At 37.8% G+C, this 20,745-nt stretch overlaps 1 protein-coding gene across 1 annotated transcript; it reads left to right on the top strand.

Annotated features, from left to right (window-relative positions):
* Positions 1-388: 388 nt before the first annotated feature.
* Positions 389-20,745, top strand: LOC107562581 (inositol polyphosphate 5-phosphatase K-like). The gene is made up of 13 exons (XM_016247235.1): positions 389-622; positions 5,356-6,006; positions 7,767-7,874; positions 8,086-8,194; positions 10,375-10,491; positions 12,948-13,123; positions 13,408-13,519; positions 13,896-14,005; positions 14,081-14,291; positions 14,562-14,699; positions 15,768-15,833; positions 16,088-16,192; positions 19,948-20,745. The coding sequence occupies exons 2-13, from the start codon at positions 5,360-5,362 to the stop codon at positions 20,407-20,409; spliced, it is 2,361 nt and encodes a 786-aa protein (XP_016102721.1). The 5' UTR covers positions 389-622; positions 5,356-5,359; the 3' UTR covers positions 20,410-20,745.

Here is a 20,745-nt window from a genome sequence, read left to right as displayed (position 1 = left end):
TCCGAAACATGTCAAAAACCTGAGAATTTTTTTTTTTAAATTAAGAAACACCTGCAGTATTTCCTAATACATTTTCAGTTTTTAAAAAATTACCCAGTCGCATGACAAAAATGAATCATGAAAAAAAAAATCATGAAATGACTATGCTCTAATAATAGTGTTGTTAAAAGTAAACTAGCCTGATATGATTTCCATTTTTAATAAATTGATCCAATAGGTGATGATGATAGTAGGCCTACAGATATGTAACGAATGATTAGACCTTCAGCATCAGGATCATTACTGATTGGATTGTGAGAATAGTTCTGGTGAGTTGTGGATATACAGTATGCTGTCCTGTCATGTTAATGGTGCTCCACGAGTAATGCTCACGCTGATCTTCCGGCGCCTCGACTCATCTTTAGTCAAACAGAGTCATTACTAGTCAAGTGTCTGTTGAGGATGTTTCACTCACAGTCTTCGCTGCCTTTCCTCGTGTCCTCCTGGGACTGACGTATCCGCTCTCCATCACTCATTATCACACCGGTGGAAGTGTGTGTGTGTGTGTGTGTGTGTGTGTCCTGTAGAGACGCTCACATCACACACACACACACACTTGCGTCGGTGCAGAGAAACAGGACAGGTAAGAATTCTTTCGATATCAACTTAATTGTGCTTTTAAAACGAAACGTGAGTCGACGGCTCAGTCAAATATGCCTGGAGACAGTCTCTTACCGTGACGCTCTTCTGTTCGAAGCGCAAGAGATGCGCGTGATGTCCTTCACCTCGAGACACTGCAGCGTATAAACAAGTGTCGTCTGACAAACAACTTTAAAAAAGACCTAGCTTGTCTGTCAAAGAGACCATTTCCATAACCTAGATGTCCATTCCATCAGCGTGTGAAACGGTGAATTATCTGCGGACTCTTAATTGCCCCGCGAGGGCAGATGACCTTGTTCACGATAGGCGCGTGGCTGCTTGTGGAAATGACGATTATTATATAGGCTACTCGAGATTTTGTTTGGTGTCCAGCGGGCTCTGTGAGATATTTAAATAGTATTTTTCTTGCGACACACGACTAGCCTACTCGCTGATTCTTGAGACAAAGCCAAATGGATTGGAAAGTTGATAAATTATTAGTATATGTAGCCTGATGATATTTTGTATGAATGTGTTCAGTGTTCAGAATCATTGACTTCTTTGAGTGAAATCTCCTGCTTTTTCAGTTTTCTCACAATATATGTGTAATCATTCAGTGTCAGTCAAAATCATCTGATTCAAAAGTAATAGGCTATGTCCAATATTTATTATTAATAATGACAAATCCAGCATTCACTAAAATGAATGAATGGAAAGTAAGGATGGTTTCAAACTAAATTGTCTCTACCATTTGCATATACTGCAGAAATGTTGTTTTCTTTCTATTACTAGTGACTAATAGGATGTAAAACTCGCATACACTTGGGGAAAAAGTTGAAATATCATGATTGTGAGCATGAAAATATAAGCACAATTAGTTAAAATTATATATAAATAGAAAAATATTTATAGATGAACCCCTCCAGAACCTGTGACCTTGTTTAACTCGTGTGAAATATGGCAGGTGTCGTTTTTTTGTAGGCATTAGTCTTTTTAATGACCTTTAATAACATGTTACATTAAAACAATGAAGCACAAAGTAGCCTACTTCATTAAACAGCAGAAGTGTAAAAGGTAACATAAATACCATCAACGAATAAATAGTTACATTTTGTGAATATATTTTTTCACTTGGCTCCGTTCATTGTTAGAATTTGTCATCATTATACATTTTTAAATTTTATAAATATTTAATGATGACCTGTTTTCATTATGCCACCCTATTACAGTGCGCTAAATACTGTGTGAGCAGATGAGCTCTTATATTACCGTACATGCGGTTATGTTTTCCATTTATCTTTTCATTGATTAACTTTACTAAACATTACTTTTTTATATATATAACACTTAATTACTGTAATGTACATTAATGTGCATTCAAATAATTGCCATTAAAATAAATATCAGACATTGATTAATATATTTTCATATACATTCATATGTGACATCTGTGTTGCACATCGTGTTAAAAACATTAGAATTATGATTTGCATAAAATATATATCAGCCATAAACAAAACAGCTCCTCAGTTTTGTCAGTATGTGATTTTGATATGAATTGTTGCATCTTCTGTGTAGCATGTGTATATATGCATGTTTAGACTGGCCATGTTTGCTAAACTCTGTTAGGAATGTTTATAGCATTTTCTAAGATATAACTCATGTACTTGAGAAAGCATTCTGTCATCTCACCAAAGATCTGTCCCAAGACACCAATTTGTAAAAGCTCTGAGCTATTATTCTGCAACAGATGGCGAAAGAGGCATCATTGCTAATGCTATGTGATGGCCATTATCCCTAGCACTTTCTTTATGTCGTCTGACAAACAACTTTAAAAAAGACCTAGCTTGTCTGTCAAAGAGACCATTTCCATAACCTAGATGTCCATTCCATCAGCGTGTGAAACGGTGAATTATCTGCGGACTCTTAATTGCCCCGCGAGGGCAGATGACCTTGTTCACGATAGGCGCGTGGCTGCTTGTGGAAATGACGATTATTATATAGGCTACTCGAGATTTTGTTTGGTGTCCAGCGGGCTCTGTGAGATATTTAAATAGTATTTTTCTTGCGACACACGACTAGCCTACTCGCTGATTCTTGAGACAAAGCCAAATGGATTGGAAAGTTGATAAATTATTAATATATGTAGCCTGATGATATTTTGTATGAATGTGTTCAGTGTTCAGAATCATTGACTTCTTTGAGTGAAATCTCCTGCTTTTTCAGTTTTCTCACAATATATGTGTAATCATTCAGTGTCAGTCAAAATCATCTGATTCAAAAGTAATAGGCTATGTCCAATATTTATTATTAATAATGACAAATCCAGCATTCACTAAAATGAATGAATGGAAAGTAAGGATGGTTTCAAACTAAATTGTCTCTACCATTTGCATATACTGCAGAAATGTTGTTTTCTTTCTATTACTAGTGACTAATAGGATGTAAAACTCGCATACAATTGGGGAAAAAGTTGAAATATCATGATTGTGAGCATGAAAATATAAGCACAATTAGTTAAAATTATATATAAATAGAAAAATATTCATAGATGAACCCCTCCAGAACCTGTGACCTTGTTTAACTCGTGTGAAATATGGCAGGTGTCGTTTTTTTGTAGGCATTAGTCTTTTTAATGACCTTTAATAACATGTTACATTAAAACAATGAAGCACAAAGTAGCCTACTTCATTAAACAGCAGAAGTGTAAAAGGTAACATAAATACCATCAACGAATAAATAGTTACATTTTGTGAATATATTTTTTCACTTGGCTCCGTTCATTGTTAGAATTTGTCATCATTATACATTTTTAAATTTTATAAATATTTAATGATGACCTGTTTTCATTATGCCACCCTATTACAGTGCGCTAAATACTGTGTGAGCAGATGAGCTCTTATATTACCGTACATGCGGTTATGTTTTCCATTTATCTTTTCATTGATTAACTTTACTAAACATTACTTTTTTATATATATAACACTTAATTACTGTAATGTACATTAATGTGCATTCAAATAATTGCCATTAAAATAAATATCAGACATTGATTAATATATTTTCATATACATTCATATGTGACATCTGTGTTGCACATCGTGTTAAAAACATTAGAATTATGATTTGCATAAAATATATATCAGCCATAAACAAAACAGCTCCTCAGTTTTGTCAGTATGTGATTTTGATATGAATTGTTGCATCTTCTGTGTAGCATGTGTATATATGCATGTTTAGACTGGCCATGTTTGCTAAACTCTGTTAGGAATGTTTATAGCATTTTCTAAGATATAACTCATGTACTTGAGAAAGCATTCTGTCATCTCACCAAAGATCTGTCCCAAGACACCAATTTGTAAAAGCTCTGAGCTATTATTCTGCAACAGATGGCGAAAGAGGCATCATTGCTAATGCTATGTGATGGCCATTATCCCTAGCACTTTCTTTAAAGATTGCCCTATCGATCAGAGTCCTGCTTATTAAAGGAAATATTCCGGAATGTTAAAAGGAAAGAATGTTTGGAAGGGGGGTGTTGGGACTGAAAGTTGTTGCCAAGCAACAGGAAAGTAGATCAGGACAGAGGGGAGGGTATATAGTTGTCATTTGAAGAAAAGGATTGATCTTAGCTGATTGTAGTTCACTGATGTCAGCAGTGACGTCTCAGGAAAGGAAGAAAGCAAGAGGGGACCGGTACATAGCGGGGACATTTAGCCCTGGCTACTGTCCAAAGCTCTTCACACACTCAGCCGTCCACTGCAGACAGCAACAGTCTCTGTCTTTGACCGTGGGAGAAGGCAGAGGAGTGTGAAGGACACACAAACCCAGCTCTCTCATCTTACTCTGCATTCACAGCATCTATTTTCTGGTTTAGCCACCCTTTCCATTTTGTCCTTCATGATTTTGCCACCATTTATCAAAGGAATGTTCTGGGATCAATATAAGTTAAGCTCAATGAACAGCATTTGCGGTTAAGGTCAACGATATGATGCTCTTTTTTATGTACTATTTAATCAACAATGCATTAAAAATGCATAAAATTAAGATGATACAACTCCTGATAATGATTTTTAAGAAGTCTCTTTAAAAGAATGAAATTTGTTTAATAAATGTTGTTTGATATGTAACTTTATTATTATTTCTTAAGGAGAAAAAAAGAAAGCTTCACTACGTACTAATATTTGAAAAACCAAAACCAAAGTACCCACATAAAACAGGAAGTAATATCATAGAGAGGACCCCTGGAGAACCTCATGTCAGTGTGAAGGTCAATAAGTCTTATAAAATGTCAAATCATTTTAATTTTTACAAAGCATGTTAGTTTAGAATTTTGTTGAGCGACTCAAAAACATAAGAATATTTATAAATTAGTAAATCATGGTATTTGTGAAAGAACTTTTACTGTGATATATTTAAAATAACCTTTTTATTTAATTTTTTTTAATAATAGTTAATGACATTTATTCAAGATGTAAAGAAAATATGTTAATACTTTTTACTTGATGGTTATACCACCTTATATTTTACAGTCATTAAATTAAAAATTTTCTTAAAAAAGATAAAACTTCTTCAAAACTTGGCACGTTTTTAAAAATGAATTAAAAAATAATATTTTTTTTCTCTATTGTGGACACTATTTGTCTTTGACCAATTTAATGTTGACTACCAGCAAAAAACTTGCATTGAACCTGGAACATTCCTTGAACACCTCCATGGCTGTCTGTATTGTCTTCACAGGTAAATGGATCCAATGCAGCCCGTTCAGAGCTGCCCAATGCCCAAAGAACATACTGGAGTTCTAGGACTCCACAAACCACCAGTTCCAGCCCTGCTTGGAAACCCTTGCAAAATGCCTGCATCCTCACACTGCCATACGTTCATGAATGGAAAGCCACCAGTGTTGGGACAGACCCTGGCACTGCAGACAAACCCAGCCGTTCAGGAGAGAACCAGACCAGACTCCACTGCACAATCCACAAAATGCATCAGTATCAGTCGACCCAGGCCTACGGCACTGGGCACCAAGACATCAATCAAAGTCTCCAGACCCACTGAGTCTCCATTGCAGTTTAAAGCTACGGGAATGCCCAATTTCCTGTCGTACTCCCCAACCGAGTCACCATTGCCTTATTGCAGCCCTCAAAACACGCTGAGCCCCACTTCTCAACTTGGTTTCAACCCCCCAACACTTCCAAGCCCTCCATCACAGACTGTCCGTGCTAACACACACAATAACCTAATCGCCAGACCAATCCTCAACCCAAACCCCAGCCCCCCGTCTAGCCCCGTTCCTCAACCGATTCCAAGTCCCGAAGCACATGTGCCAAACACAGGAGACACTACTGAGAAGAAGTTGAACAAGACCATCAGCGAAGAGGGGGATTTCAGGTGAGACTTGTTATATACCTTGTCAATAACTGTATAACAGTTAGGCTGGGTATCTGGTTGAGAATCTATCCAAAAATGCTAATGTCAAAGTGCAACAGCACTGAGATTTTTCACTTTTTGTTTGTTGCATTGGTGAGAATTTTTTTGCATTGTTATGCCAGTAGGTGGCGACAATGACTGTCTTCATGACTGAGTCATTGAGTCATTCATTCCATTGATTCATACAAAACACTGATTTTTCACTCAAGAACAAAACAAGTTATTGTCTTTAGCCCTGTCAGATGGAACCCTAAGACCTTTTGGTCTTCCTCTAAGTCCACAATTTAGTGACATAATGTTGCTTTTACTGTCAGGTAGAGGTCTGCTGCAAAACTTGTCTCAGTGCATCAAGGGCGCATGGTGGTCTCAAAGAGGCACTTGTGAACACCCTTTTGAAACCTAAAATGACATATTGGATCTTCTGAACTTAATGGACAAGTGTATGCCGTGGCCATTGTAATTCCACAAGTCAGCTAAAATGCTAACTCATTCATTAATGAAAGAAGTGGCTGCCTTTATGAGCAAATCATTGAATTATACACACAACCAATTTGCTTTAAAACACTGATCATTCATGAACAAAATGAGTGAGTCATTGAATAATTCACACAACCAAATCGCTCTAAAACACTGATCATTTACCAACAAAATGAGTCAGTCATTGAATTATTCACACAACCAAATCGCTCTAAAACACTGGTCATTCACCAACAAAATGAGTGAGTCAATGAATTATTCATTCAACTGATTTATTAAAAATGATTTCTCATTCATTCATTCATTCACTCTAGCAAGTGTGGTGTTGTTTTAACATTTCTCAGTCCCAATGATATAATATGATTTGACTGCAGTCACTCAGTCATTGGATTTCTGCTGGGTTTGCTTATAACCACTGGCCTGAGGGGAGAGAATCTGTCAGTTTAAGGCAGCATCCCATTAGCTGACTCAACATCTCAAATCTTATATGTGATTTTGCATTTGCTAACTAAAAACTCTGATTCGGAACGGGACAATCAGCTCTTCAGCACTTGGAGAAGCTTATTGGTCACTGCCACAGCCATGAAAACCTCAGATTTTAAACCTGCTAGATGTGGTCCGAAAGTTTCTGGGGTTATTAACTCATCATGGAGTTAAGTTAGCACCAGCTGAGAAATCAGCTAGTGGTATGCAGGCATAATAAACCTAAAAAATGCATACCAGCAGAGCTGAGATTTTCTCATCCCTTAAATCAGCATAATATCTTTCTCCGAGCCTGGTGACAGAATGGACACAGGAGCGTTGAGCTGGCAGCATTCCTAGACACACGAATGTGCTCCTGGATCCTTTAGCCTGTCATCTTTGACAACATAGACAGAACCCTTATAATGTGTAATGCTGTTTACTCATCGTGCATGTGCTCTAATTAGTTAAAAGCGTTCAGCATGTTTTGGAAGCTATTAAATACAGCAGATGACATTTATCCCAGGCTTTTTGATTTGAGCAATTTTGATGACTCATATTACCATGACGTAATGCAAAGGAGAATATGACCATGGATTTAAAACTACAGCCCTGATCCAAAACCTAGTGTAGCACCACATATATCCACCATAAATAAGAGTAACTGTGAGAGAAATGCCATTCATAATAGCTGCCTATGTAGGGAATATATAACAAATGTTTCATGCAATCTATTACAATTTTTTTTACATGAAATGCACATTATGCTTTATTCCTTTTAGAGTGCATATTGTCACATGGAATGTAGGCTCTGGTATACCACCTGATGACCTAACTTCCTTGTTTGGACCTGGTGTTGAAAATGGGAGCACTGACATGGTGGTTGTCGGGTAAGAATGTGTAGCATTGTTCAGTTTTATACCTTCAATTATTGTTGCTGAATTAATTAACCTTCCACTACATTCTCTGTGTGCTCTCTCTGCGTTTTCTGATTTCCATGTCCTTTTTGCCATCTTCTCCTGTTTGTCCTTGTTTTATTGGTATTATTTGTCTCCTCTATCTTTCTTTTTTTCCTGCTTCTGTTCTTTTATCTCTTTTTAGACTGCAGGAAGTAAACTCTATGATTAACAAGCGGCTCAAAGATGCTCTCTTCATAGACCAATGGAGTGAGCTCTGCATGGACACACTCAGTCGTTTTGGATACGTGTTGGTCAGTATGAAATCAAATGCATATCAGGCTTAAAGGGAAAGTTGACCAAAGAAAAATGCTCTCATCATTTACACCCCCTCATGATGTTCTAAACACACAAGATATTAATGGTCACCAAAACTGTTTGGTTACAAAAATCCTTTTAAAAAAAAACTGTATTGCACAGAAGAAATCAATCATATTGCTATGTGATCGTTAAGATGTTCTGATGAGTTCTTAGCTTGCTGCTGTGCAGTTGCTGGTGTGCTTTGTATGGTTGTGAGGGTGTTGCTAGGAGGTTTCTGGGGTCTATCCACAAGGTTTATCCACTGACCAGCAAAGAAACAGATGAGACTGAACCATGACAAGCTATTGGAGATGCAACAAAAATAAATACCCCCACTGACAAGCCCTTGTGTCAAGCAGTTAAGAGATACATGCAACTCTAATTAACAACAAAAAAATTGCTTGGAATTTCTGGAGAGAAATAGCGCAGACACTGGATGATACTTTCTAGCACACATTAGGGGTTTGCTTCTCCATAACTGAGGCTGATGCGATGCACATCTCGATGCATATAGCCAATGATATGATACATTAAATATACATATGAAGCAGCTACCGATGCGATGCGATTCACCCCTTTTACGATGCAGTGCGATCCAATTTCTATTTGATTCAACACTCTGCGATTCAATGCAATATGATGCGATGAAAAAAATGATGCTATGTAATTCAATATGGTACAGATAGTTCACTTTAATTTTTTTGGTACAGACAGCAAATCATAAATTAACTTACTGATTTCTAACGCCTTCTAACGTCTCTGTAGTATTTTGATACGTCATGTTCACTTAGCAGCAGTGGTGTGAGAGAACACGCTTGACAAACAGTTTAGAGAGGATAAATCAATCTACATATAAAATATTGGTCACAAATGATTGGTCCCTTTCTAAATAATAAAAGTATAGTGCATCTACTAATAATTATGTATAAAATAAATAGTTTTTTTCCAGTGCAAATATGTTAGAAACGATGCATCAATGTATCCCATGCACACTTTTATAAATCAATGCATCGTTAACTTTTATGCCGATGCACCGAATTGGGGAATATTACCATCCCTAGGGCACTTTTACTTGTACTTGTTTAAACTGGAGTTGTGTGTATCTCAGAATAATATTCACCCAAAAATGAAAATGTACTCATGCCTAAGGCCATCTAAGATATGGAGAAATTTAGCATTACATCACTTGCTCACCAATGGATCCTCTGCAGTGAATGGGTGCCGTCAGGATGAGAGTCCAAACAGCTGATAAAAACATTGCAGTGATCTACAACATTCTATCAATTAACATATTGTAAAGTGATAAACTGCAAATCCCTTAAGATGTTTTTAACTTCAAACCATTGCTTTCGGCCAAAATTATGAGTCCATGATCTATATTATTGCTTTCTCCATTGAAAAAGCCATCTCATCTGAATCAGCAGAGAAATATGCGCAGATCAAGCAATATTTATAAGCAACAAAAAAAAGAGGACAACAGGGGACAGACTTTTTCACTTATTACGAATTATGAACTGGAATTTTGGCCAGAAGTGACTGTTTAAAGTTAAAACGCCTTAAGGATGGCGTTTTTCACTTAATGACTGGAGTGGTGTGGATTACTTGTGGATTATTGTGTATGTTTTATCAGCTGTTTGGATTCTCATTCTGACGGCACCCATTCACTGCAGAGGATCCATTGGTGAGCAAATGCTGGAATGCTAAATATTTTCAAATCTGTTCAGATGAAGAAACAAACTCATTCAGCTACATCTTAGATGGCCTGAGGGTGAGTCAATTAAAATTTTTGGGTGAACTATTCTTTAACAGCCTTACCTACACTAGTCAACCTGAGCATCTGTTGTTGCATCCCCGGGAGTTGTTTGTTGTTCTGTATCAGTTTATTTTCTGACTAAAATATTTTCTGTTAAAAACAGGCGGTGGCAGTGTTGCCACTTTGTGGACAAACTAGAGTACACTCGTAATATGCGGATGGCAAAATTTATATCACATGCACTGTATGCAGACCCTACCGTATGCGTAAAAACTGAAGTATACTTTTGGACTTGGTTTGTTTAAATCTTAATAATGATGTATGCTTTACTAAACTGCACTAATGAGGAGTTGAACTTGAAATGTGTTCATTTCTGTCTAGGTGGCATCTCAGAGGATGCAGGGGGTTTTCTTACTGGTGTTTTCCAAATTCTGCCACCTTCCCTTCCTCAGAGGAGTACAAACCCAAAGCACACGCACTGGGTTGGGAGGCTGCTGGGTGAGTCAAACGAGCAAAGACCTCTGGGAAAGAGTGTCTACTTTCTAAACGCTTATGTGATCAGTGATTGTTGTGCTGCATTAGTACTTTAATGTCGAACATCAAATATCTGCATAATGTCACGACTCCCACCGTGTGATGTCTTTGATGATTACAGGAAAAGCGGAGTCAAGGAGCGAGCGTGGAAATGAGACTGCGAGCATGTTTTTGTGTATGTGTGTGTGTGTGTGACCCTGTGTGTGTTGTTGTCAGCATGGCTCCAGGCTCATTCTGCAGTCTCCTTTGAGTAGGTCACAGTAGGACATACAGCAGCTCTGTTTCTGATCTGTCTTCCAGTGCACAAACACACACATATCAGGTTCATCTCTGTCTGATCTAATGCAGACTGAACACACACATAGCAGCTCTCAGTTCTCCCCAGTGCGTTACCCAGAAAGACAGAGCACAACCCGTGGGAACTGCAGCACCAGCGCCGCTAATAAACTGCAGGTCTCTGCACAGCCCATTTCACCCTTGACTGCACAGCACACCTGTCCTTTCAGCACAGTGTTTAAAGGGATAGTTCACTCACAAATGAAAATGTGGTCATTATTCGGTCATTTACTCATGTTGTTCCAACAATAGTTCAGAGTGGCAATGTCTGTCAAGCTCCAAAAAGGACATGCAGGCAGATTCATTCTGGTGACTTGAATATGTTTACCGAAAAGGCATGTTTTTGTGTATGTGTGTGTGTGTGTGACCCTGTGTGTGTTGTTGTCAGCATGGCTCCAGGCTCATTCTGCAGTCTCCTTTGAGTAGGTCACAGTAGGACATACAGCAGCTCTGTTTCTGATCTGTCTTCCAGTGCACAAACACACACACATCAGGTTCATCTCTGTCTGATCTAATGCAGACTGAACACACACATAGCAGCTCTCAGTTCTCCCCAGTGCGTTACCCAGAAAGACAGAGCACAACCCGTGGGAACTGCAGCACCAGCGCCGCTAATAAACTGCAGGTCTCTGCACAGCCCATTTCACTCTTGACTGCACAGCACACCTGTCCTTTCAGCACAGTGTTTAAAGGGATAGTTCACTCACAAATGAAAATGTGGTCATTATTCGGTCATTTACTCATGTTGTTCCAACAATAGTTCAGAGTGGCAATGTCTGTCAAGCTCCAAAAAGGACATGCAGGCAGATTCATTCTGGTGACTTGAATATGTTTACCGAAAAGATTTTTTAGCGATTCATTCAGTAATTTTTGCAGGTTAAATTGTTACCCAGTAGGTGGCAACAAGCACGTTTTATGCATGAGTCATTGAATCATTTACTCAACAAGTAACACAGAATCTTTCTTGAGTGAAATTAGTTTAATTTTCATTTAACTCCCTACATGTCTAAAAGGCTCCAGAAAATGTTTGAGCATCATCAGTATTCTTTTGTTTTTATTTTTGTCAGTATTTTTTTGTTACAACAAAGCATATCTATAATTTTTCCTCCCTTGTTTAAACTGCGTGACATAACTTTTATCAAGCTGCTATAGAAAAAAGACAACATTAATACCTTGATATAAATATGAAGTATTAGGTGTTAAAAAATAAAGTTTTGCATCATTTTAAATGTAAGATTGAATTACATGAAAAATTGAACGTTCAACATGTCCCGCATCACTCAGTCAGCAGTGTAATAGCTAATAATATTAATTCATATTTTGAATTGGCTGTTTTCAGTTTTCATTTTAGTTGAAGTCTTAGTAATTTTGTTGTTTTTGTCTTTTTTTTTAAAAATATATATATTTTTAAATAGCTTTAATTTAATTTAATTGTATTCGACTTTAGTAGTTGTAGGATTTAAACTTATTTCAGTTAGTTGCCAAGGCAACATTTTCATTTTTTAAGTTTCATCTAATATTTATTTTATTTTATTTCATTTTTTATTTTATTTTATACACATTTTTCAGCTTTATTTCAATTTATGTTTATTGTTTTAATAGATTATTAATAGTTTTAGTTAATAACGCTTGTCAGTCAGTCAAGTGTTGATTCTTTTTCACAAACAAGATTCATCCAAGTTCATTCTCTTCATTCATAAACAAGATGTATGGTTCAAGACTCAAATAACCGAGTCATTCTGTGAAAGCTGTCTATTCATTCAACCAATTCCAACCTTTCCAATCAATTGAACGTTTGTTCTTTATTGGAGTTTGACAGCTGTGGTTGCTATAAACTGTTATCGCATGGAAAAAAGAGCTGCATGAAGATTAAAAATTTAAAATGTTCCGCTTGATTCCATGGAAAAAAAATAAGAGCATAATAGTATGGAACAACATAAGGGTGAGTAAATAATCTCTATAATAATGTTGTTTTTCTTTCACCAGTAGGGCAGGCACTTAAAAAAACACCTTACTATGGAGTCCAGAGCTGCTGTATTATTAATGCCTTCCCATTATCCTCTGCCTCTATATGTTTGTCTCAGGGGAATAAAGGGGGTGTAAGTGCACGCATGATGGTTTTCGGACACCCTGTGTGCTTCCTCAACTGCCACCTGCCGGCTCACATGCGTAATCTGGAGCAGCGGATGGAGGACTTTGAAAGCATCCTGCAGCAGCAGCAGTTCGAGGGCGGCACGGCTGTGGGTGTGCTGGATCACGAGTGGGTACCTGGAAAAAAACATATCTTTGATGCCTAGGCTTACTTATGTATTAATAAACTACAATATGTAAGAAATGTTACATATTTGTTTTTAAAACAAAACTACAAGCGTGTTGCAGAACAATATTGTTTTGGTTGAGGCATTTAAACTGTAATGTTCTTTTAATACAGTCTTTTAATCTGTATTTGAGCATTAATCTGAGTAGCTATATACAGATGTACTTTGTACAGATTACACTTTGTACTTTTGACCTGTTCACTGGAAATTATTGCATTCTCCACAGTGTGGTGTTCTGGTTCGGTGATCTGAACTTCCGAATCGAAGGTTATGACATTCACGTGGTGAAAAGTGCAATTGAGAATGACAAACTGCCTCTACTATGGGAAAAAGATCAGGTAAAAGAGCTATAGTGTCACAGGTTGCTTGGAGACCATAAAGGAAACTGATTGCACAGGTGCATGTGATTTCAAGGGTATGTACCGATCTAACTGTTGAAGCAATATTGAACGTATCAGATAAGCTCAGAAAATTGTCCTTGTCTCAATCACATCACACTAGATGTCTCTGTACAGATCTTGGCAGTACTGTTTTTTTCCCCATTCTATTAACACTAGAGGTCAGTGTACTACATCTATAAACAAACCGGCCAGATTCAGCTCTTCAGTGCATGATGTGCACACTATATGTTGTGATGATGTCTGCTAGATTGGGTTGTTGTTAAAAAGATAAAGTGAAAGAACATTTTGCCTTTTTGTTATGTGTTTGTCACAGCTCAACATGGCGAAAAAAAGCGAATCCGTTCTGGAGGGGTTTATAGAAGGACCCCTCAATTTCCCACCAACTTACAAGTTTGATGTGGGGACACATACTTATGACACAAGGTCTGTTATGCCCTTTTTTTACATGAGTTGTTCTGTTTCTCTGGACTCTCGTTTAAACCTGGCTTCCTGTCCTAGTGCAAAAAAGAGGAAGCCTGCGTGGACGGATCGCATCTTGTGGCGTCTGCGCAGGACGGGCTCCCCCGTGCCGTCCCATAATTCTGCACTACAGCGGGGTTTGACCTCATGGCTGGGCGGTGCCACCAGAGTTTCCCAGCACTACTACCGCAGTCATATGGGCTTCACTATTAGTGATCACAAGCCGGTGTCCGCCCTCTTCTCTTTGCATGTGAGTCTAAAAATGGCAGGAAAGACACTGGATAGTCTGTGAGCAGTGCTGTATGTATTTCAGGCCTGTCGTGTGAGGCATCTGTTATCGTAACTCTTTGACATTTACGAGTTAAAGAAAGTTCCTTGTGGCCTCAGACAAACTGCTAATAAATTCAAATGATTTTCTCACTGATTTTTTTTGTCTGTTGATATAAATATTAAATTTTTATATTCATAATACCTACAGTTGATTGTAGGATTCTGTCCCATCTTCCTCTGTCCTGCTCAGTTTCCCTTTAAGGTGAACTTACCATTAGTGACACTGGAAGTGGAGAAGGAATGGACCAAGTTCTCTGATGCTACAGTTAAACTCTCAATGGCCCATGGCTTTCAGAGGAGTTCATGGGACTGGGTGGGACTGTACAAGGTAATAAATGAAAGGCATTTTCACATAAAACTACTTTTAACATTAATGTCATTAAAGCTCAGCCTGTCCACAACTGATTTTTTTTCTTCTTCACAAATTACACGCATTATGTTATTATAATAATTACACAACCACAATGACATTATAATAGGTGTAATTAACTCTATTAATCTTATTAAAGGTAAAGTGTGCATTTGTGTGCTCCACTTTCTCAGCAATAATAATTTTTTAGACATTTTTCCCCAAACATTCTCCCTACCTACTATTGGTCAATGAATAGATAGTCCCGCCCCAAACTCACGCAATTGGTTGAGCCAGTGTTGCTATGTTGGGCAAGTCAGGAAAATTTAGCAAACAGAGCAATGTTGTGAAAGAACCACAGAAGCATAGCCTTTTGTTTTCAAGGAAATTAACCTATAAATTACTTGCAATTATTGTTGCATATTTTTGTAATGGAAAAAAAAAAAATTTAACAGCACAATAAATTCACAAAATATTATATTATAAATTATTTTGATAAATGTGAAGTGCCCATGGTGTAATTATTATGGAACCTTGTTTCCACCACAGGATACAAATAATAATAGTAATATAATTAAATGTATTTGTAACCTTTTCCCACAGTTCAGAGTTTATATCTCACAATTCTGTCTCGTTTCAGTATTGCGAGATAAACTCACAAATCTGAGAAGAAAATTCAAATAATAAATTGCAAGAAATATTCATGCACTGAGAAGCAAAATGACTACATTCTCTACATTTTGTTTCTGTTGTCACTGTTGTTTAGCTTGCAACATGACCAGGATGTACTTGTTTGTTATCTATACAGAAATATTCAGTACAATGTATATTCACATCCTATGATACACTGCAGATATTTTATTCTTTTGATTTCCTTTATATTGTTTTTCATTTTTATTTCGAAATAGTTTTGTCTGCCGTTTGTGATTTAATGAGCAAATTTCAGTCTCTGATTAAATTCCTTTTAAATGTTAATTAAAAACACCTCCAGACACCCACCAAATCTGCACCTTACATTATTTAAATACTCATTTTACTTTGTTTTAGGTGGGATTTAAGCACCACAAGGATTACGCTGCATATCTATGGGCCAAATCTGAACATTCGACACAGGTAGGACGTGGCATTTGTTAGTCGTGTGCGTAAGTTGTGATGAGATCTGAAAGATACTAGCAGATACTACGTCTCTCTCTGTGCACTGGACAATGCTTTAATCCCAAAATCAAATCATTCCAGGATAATCTTGGATTGAAAGCTTTAAGATTAGGGAATGACCAAACAGTATTAATACTAACAAAGAAGATTTATTGAGTAGCCAGTGCTGACTAGCATTATCCTTAATTTTTTGTTTTATTCATGACCTTCAGGTGACGTTTTCTGAGGAGGATCTGCCAAGAGACCCGGGAGAATATATTCTGGGATATTACAGTAATAACACCAACAGCATCGTAGGAGTGACAGAACCATTTCAGGTTCACGCTGCTCTCACACAGCTACACTCTGATTCATATCAAATGCTAATATTAGTTTTGTTTGCACGCGCAGCTCAGTAGCTCCGAGCATGTTGTAGGTCATGATGACTAAGTCAATGTGCTCTGGCATTGCCATTATCAACATTTGAAGTATTGATTGCAGTCTGATTTGTATTTGAGGCTGGACATTCACAAATTACAAACATAAAGACTCTGTTTTGTCATTTGAATACCCCAAAAAATGTTAGATGCCACACAATGGAAATAAGACACAAAGTACTGCAGTTTGAAACACAATATTCTGCCATTTCAAAGAGGTTTTAGCAGTATAGCTGGTATTCGAATGAAACCAAAACCACTGTGGTAAAAATATTCACATTCAACATTCCATACCTCATATTCAACATTCCATATGTAAGATAAGTCTTGCAGAGCTTCTTCTGGTCAGAAAAATGCCCATTTAGACAGAAAGAGACTGACTGACATGTAACTGACAAAAGATTGTTTTGTTTTACATGCTTATTATGGACTGTTAAATCTGAAATGAATAAGACCACAATAATAGACTCAAAAACCCTTTGACACAATTGACACAAAACCCTTGTTCAGATAAATACTGCAGTGGTCCATAAATAGTTGTACAGAAATGAAATTAAAATGTGTGTAGACTTCCCAAAAGTACTAAGCACTCATTATTTCACAGAGAGAGAAAAAAGAGAAGAGTTTACTTGCTATATTCAAGATTTGATTCCATAATCAAAAAAGTAAAAAGAAAAGTATGAATTTCTTTCTTTTGTGGAACTCCAGAAAAGCTGTTTTGAAGACAGTGCTGATCTTTATTTCGTCATTCATTTGAATGAGTGTGGACTGAAGCTATCAAGGAGGAAAAAAGCACTTTAAAATGTCATAGACTAGTTTTTTTCGAAGTCTTCTGACGTAATATGAACAAGTGTTGTAGTTGACACCAGCACATCTGTGTCAGAGGGAAGATAGAGACCAGAAAAGGGCTGAGTTCAGTCTCAAGGCCAAGACCAGAAGAAGGTTTCATTTGAGTCAAGACCGAGACCAGAAGAGAGATATGTCTGAGTCTAGACTGAGACCAGAAGAAGGTTCAGTTTGGTCTCAAGACCAGGGGCCGTATGTATAAAGCAGCTCAAAGTAAAAGTTTAGTCTTAAGTGTGTCAAAATTCTAAGAATGACGTAATTTTACTCGTATTCCTAGACTTAAGAATAAGAGTGATTCATAAAGGTTTCTAAGTGTTAAAAGAGGTCTCAACTGCTAAATTATTTAAGAGAGCTGGAGAGGTCTCCTAACCTAGTTAGGAGTAATAATCTTTAAAAATCCTACAATGTGATTTTCTGGATTTTTTTTTTCTCATTTTGTCTCTCATAGTTGAGGTATACCTATAATGAAAATTACAGGCCTCTCTCATCTTTTTAAGTGGGAGAACTTGCACAATTGGTGGCTGACTAAATACTTTTTTGCCCCACTGTATATTGGACTTATATGATAATATGGAGTTGATAAAACGATACAAACTTAATTGTAAAGATCAAAAAGTTTTTTTTTTTTTTGTAACTGATAAAGTAAAAAATATCAATGCTCTAACAGCAGAAATTAAAGTAGTAATTAATTTTTTTTGGCTGGAAAATTGGAAAAATGCAGCAATGCACCGATGATGACACAGTAAGCAGGTTCTTACATATTGTGGCACTAACCCCAACAAACACAACAGTGGCACAAAAGTGATGTTTTGATTTTTTTTCTTTATGACCCCACATTTCACTTAAACCGTTAAAATACAAAGGACAAAAAAACACTGACCAGTGTTGCCAACTGCTTTCAATTGAAAGTAGCTAAAACTGGTTGCTAGATTACCTCATAAAGGTGAGTTCACTGATCCATATTTATATTTATATAGATTAGTGAACTCGCCTTTATGACGTCATGGGAGAGTCTCGGAATGTAGATAACGTTTGTCCAAGAAATTGATTTTGTTGTTAGGTTTTTGAAAAAAGTCTCTAAAGGGATGCGGAAGTCACTAAATCTAGTGACAAAATTGCTAAAATGGCAACATTGGCACACTGACTACAACATACGTTATTTAAATTTCATTGGTCCTCTTATTTTTGCATGTGTTCATAACTTCTTTGTATGATAGCATGTCCAAAAATTATGACCGCACAATTTGGCTTGTTTCATTGCATTATAATCACAAATAAAACAACTGACTAAGCAACTATGCAATATGCTTACAAATATGCTTACTTTTTTTTTTAATTAAGGATGAAAATATGTAAAATTTCCTAGGCCGGACATCACTTTTGACCACTACTATATGGCAGTTTATTGAATTTTCAACTGACCGCCAAACCATACTGCAAAAACAAGCCACTTTTGTGGGGATTGTGGGCTTTCCTGGAGTTATTGGACCCACTGATGGAACTCATGTTCACATCATTGCTCTAACTGTAAATTTTTTGACACTTAAGTCAAAGCTTAAGACTATTCTTAAGAGCATTTCTGAGAAGTTTTATACATACGGGCCCTAAAGGGGGTTGAGCTTGAGTCTAAGTCTTTAAGTTTGGTCTCAAGACAGCGACCAGAAGAGGGATGAGTCTAAGTCAAGACTAAGACCTGAAGGGGGTCGAGCTTGAGTCAAGACTGAGACCAAAAGATAGATTGGTCTGAGTCTGGACTGAGACCGGAAGAGTGTTGAGTCTGAGTCATGACTGAGACCAGAAGAGAGATGAGTCTGAGTCTAGACTAAGACCAGATGTTGGGTAAGTTTGGTCTCAAGACAGCGATCAGAAGAGGGATGAGTCTAAGTCAAGACTAAGACCTGAAGGGGGTCGAGCTTGAGTCAAGACTGAGACCAAAAGATAGATTGGTCTGAGTCTGGATTGAGACCGGAAGAGTGTTGAGTCTGAGTCATGACTGAGACCAAAAGAGAGATGAGTCTGAGTCTAGACTAAGACCAGATGTTGGTTAAGTTTGGTCTCAAGACAGCGACCAGAAGAGGGATGAGTCTAAGTCAAGACTAAGACCTGAAGAGGGTCGAGCTTGAGTCAAAACTGAGACCAAAAGAGAGATGGGTCTGAGTCTGGACTGAGACCGGAAGAGTGTTGAGTCTGAGTCATGACTGAGACCAGAAGAGAGATGAGTCTGAGTCAAGACTGAGACCAAAAGAAATTTGACTTAAAATCAAGACAGAATCCACATGGTTACGGGTCCATGACAGGGCCATCATGAAACATGAAAACATTAAAATATGGTTGGACTAGGACTCAACCCATTTTTAGTGAATTCAGATTTTTTTGCTATCTGTTCATTTACATGATTACCTAATTATTCACTTATACTGTACATTTCATTCAAAGCATACTTTTTGATCAGTTCTTGCTTTCCCTGGGAATCAAACCCATGACCTTGTCGTTGCTAGTGCCATGCTCAAATGTTTGAGGACTTTTCCTAACATAAAGCCATTATTTCTTTGAAAGACTTACAGCACACAAGCAATATGGACCACTTTTATATTTCTTTATGGTTTTGTGCCATTTTTGAAGCTTAAAATCTCTCTAATTGAGAATGGAAACATGCTTTGAAAAGTCTCCATTTGTGTTTTGTGTAAGAACGTCATGAGGATTTAGAAACATAAAAGGGATTTTAACTTCTACATAACACTGAAATCTTCAGTATATGATTTGTATATATATATTCTTTTTAATTTCATTCTCTTTGTTTTTCCTCACAGGTGCAGCTGCCCATGTCCACGCCGCCGGCACCAGCATGTCGTTCGCGCTCTGACAGTTCTGACGTCAGCTCTGAAGATGACAGTACGCTGGTGCTGTTGGCCCCCATCTCTCGTAGCCCCAGCCCTGGAAACCACAGCAGCAAACGCCATCACCAGAAGCGACAGCGCAGCCGCAGCCCCGCCGTACCGGCGCTCTCCGGGACACCTCTTCCCTCCCTGCAGTCTCTCAGCCTGTGCCCACGTCCCCGCGACGGCCCAGCACGGAGCTCCTCCCCGCGCCCTTCGGCCAACGCCAAGAAAGAGCGTCTGGTTTCTCCAGACACATTAACTTCGCCCTCCCTCAGTCCTCTCAGTCCACGGAGCCCAGTGTCCCCCGTCAGTGCTCCAGAGGCTCTGATAGCAGCCATTTTAGGAGAGCCCAGGCCTCCTCAGATCGGAAAAGCAGGCGATGTGATTCTCTGACCAATCCCCCCTTCACTGTCGCTTCATTACTAGACTTTAGCAGATATCGTAATGCAACTACTTGAGAGAAACGGCCTGTGGCGCCTTTCAGACCTACAGCTGTTTGTGCTCTCATGCCTTGTTGTGCTTAATCGCTTCACAAACTTATTCTCAGTTCTCAGTGATAGATTGTAAATGGTGACAGTACAACAGTGCACATCAGCCTTATAGTGCAGGACAACCTGACCCAAGGTAAAACTGTCCTTTTACCGTAGAATCAAAGCAAACAGTGATGTCAGCATTCATCTCAGCCTTCACTCTTAACTAGTCATTGACCAGGCTTTAATGGCCGATGTC

The sequence above is a fragment of the Sinocyclocheilus grahami genome, unplaced genomic scaffold (assembly GCF_001515645.1).
Source record: "Sinocyclocheilus grahami isolate Dianchi unplaced genomic scaffold, SAMN03320097.WGS_v1.1 scaffold828.1, whole genome shotgun sequence".
Lineage (NCBI taxonomy): Eukaryota > Metazoa > Chordata > Actinopteri > Cypriniformes > Cyprinidae > Sinocyclocheilus > Sinocyclocheilus grahami.
Note: the sequence above shows the minus strand (reverse complement) of the source record. Positions and strands in the feature narration are given on the sequence as shown.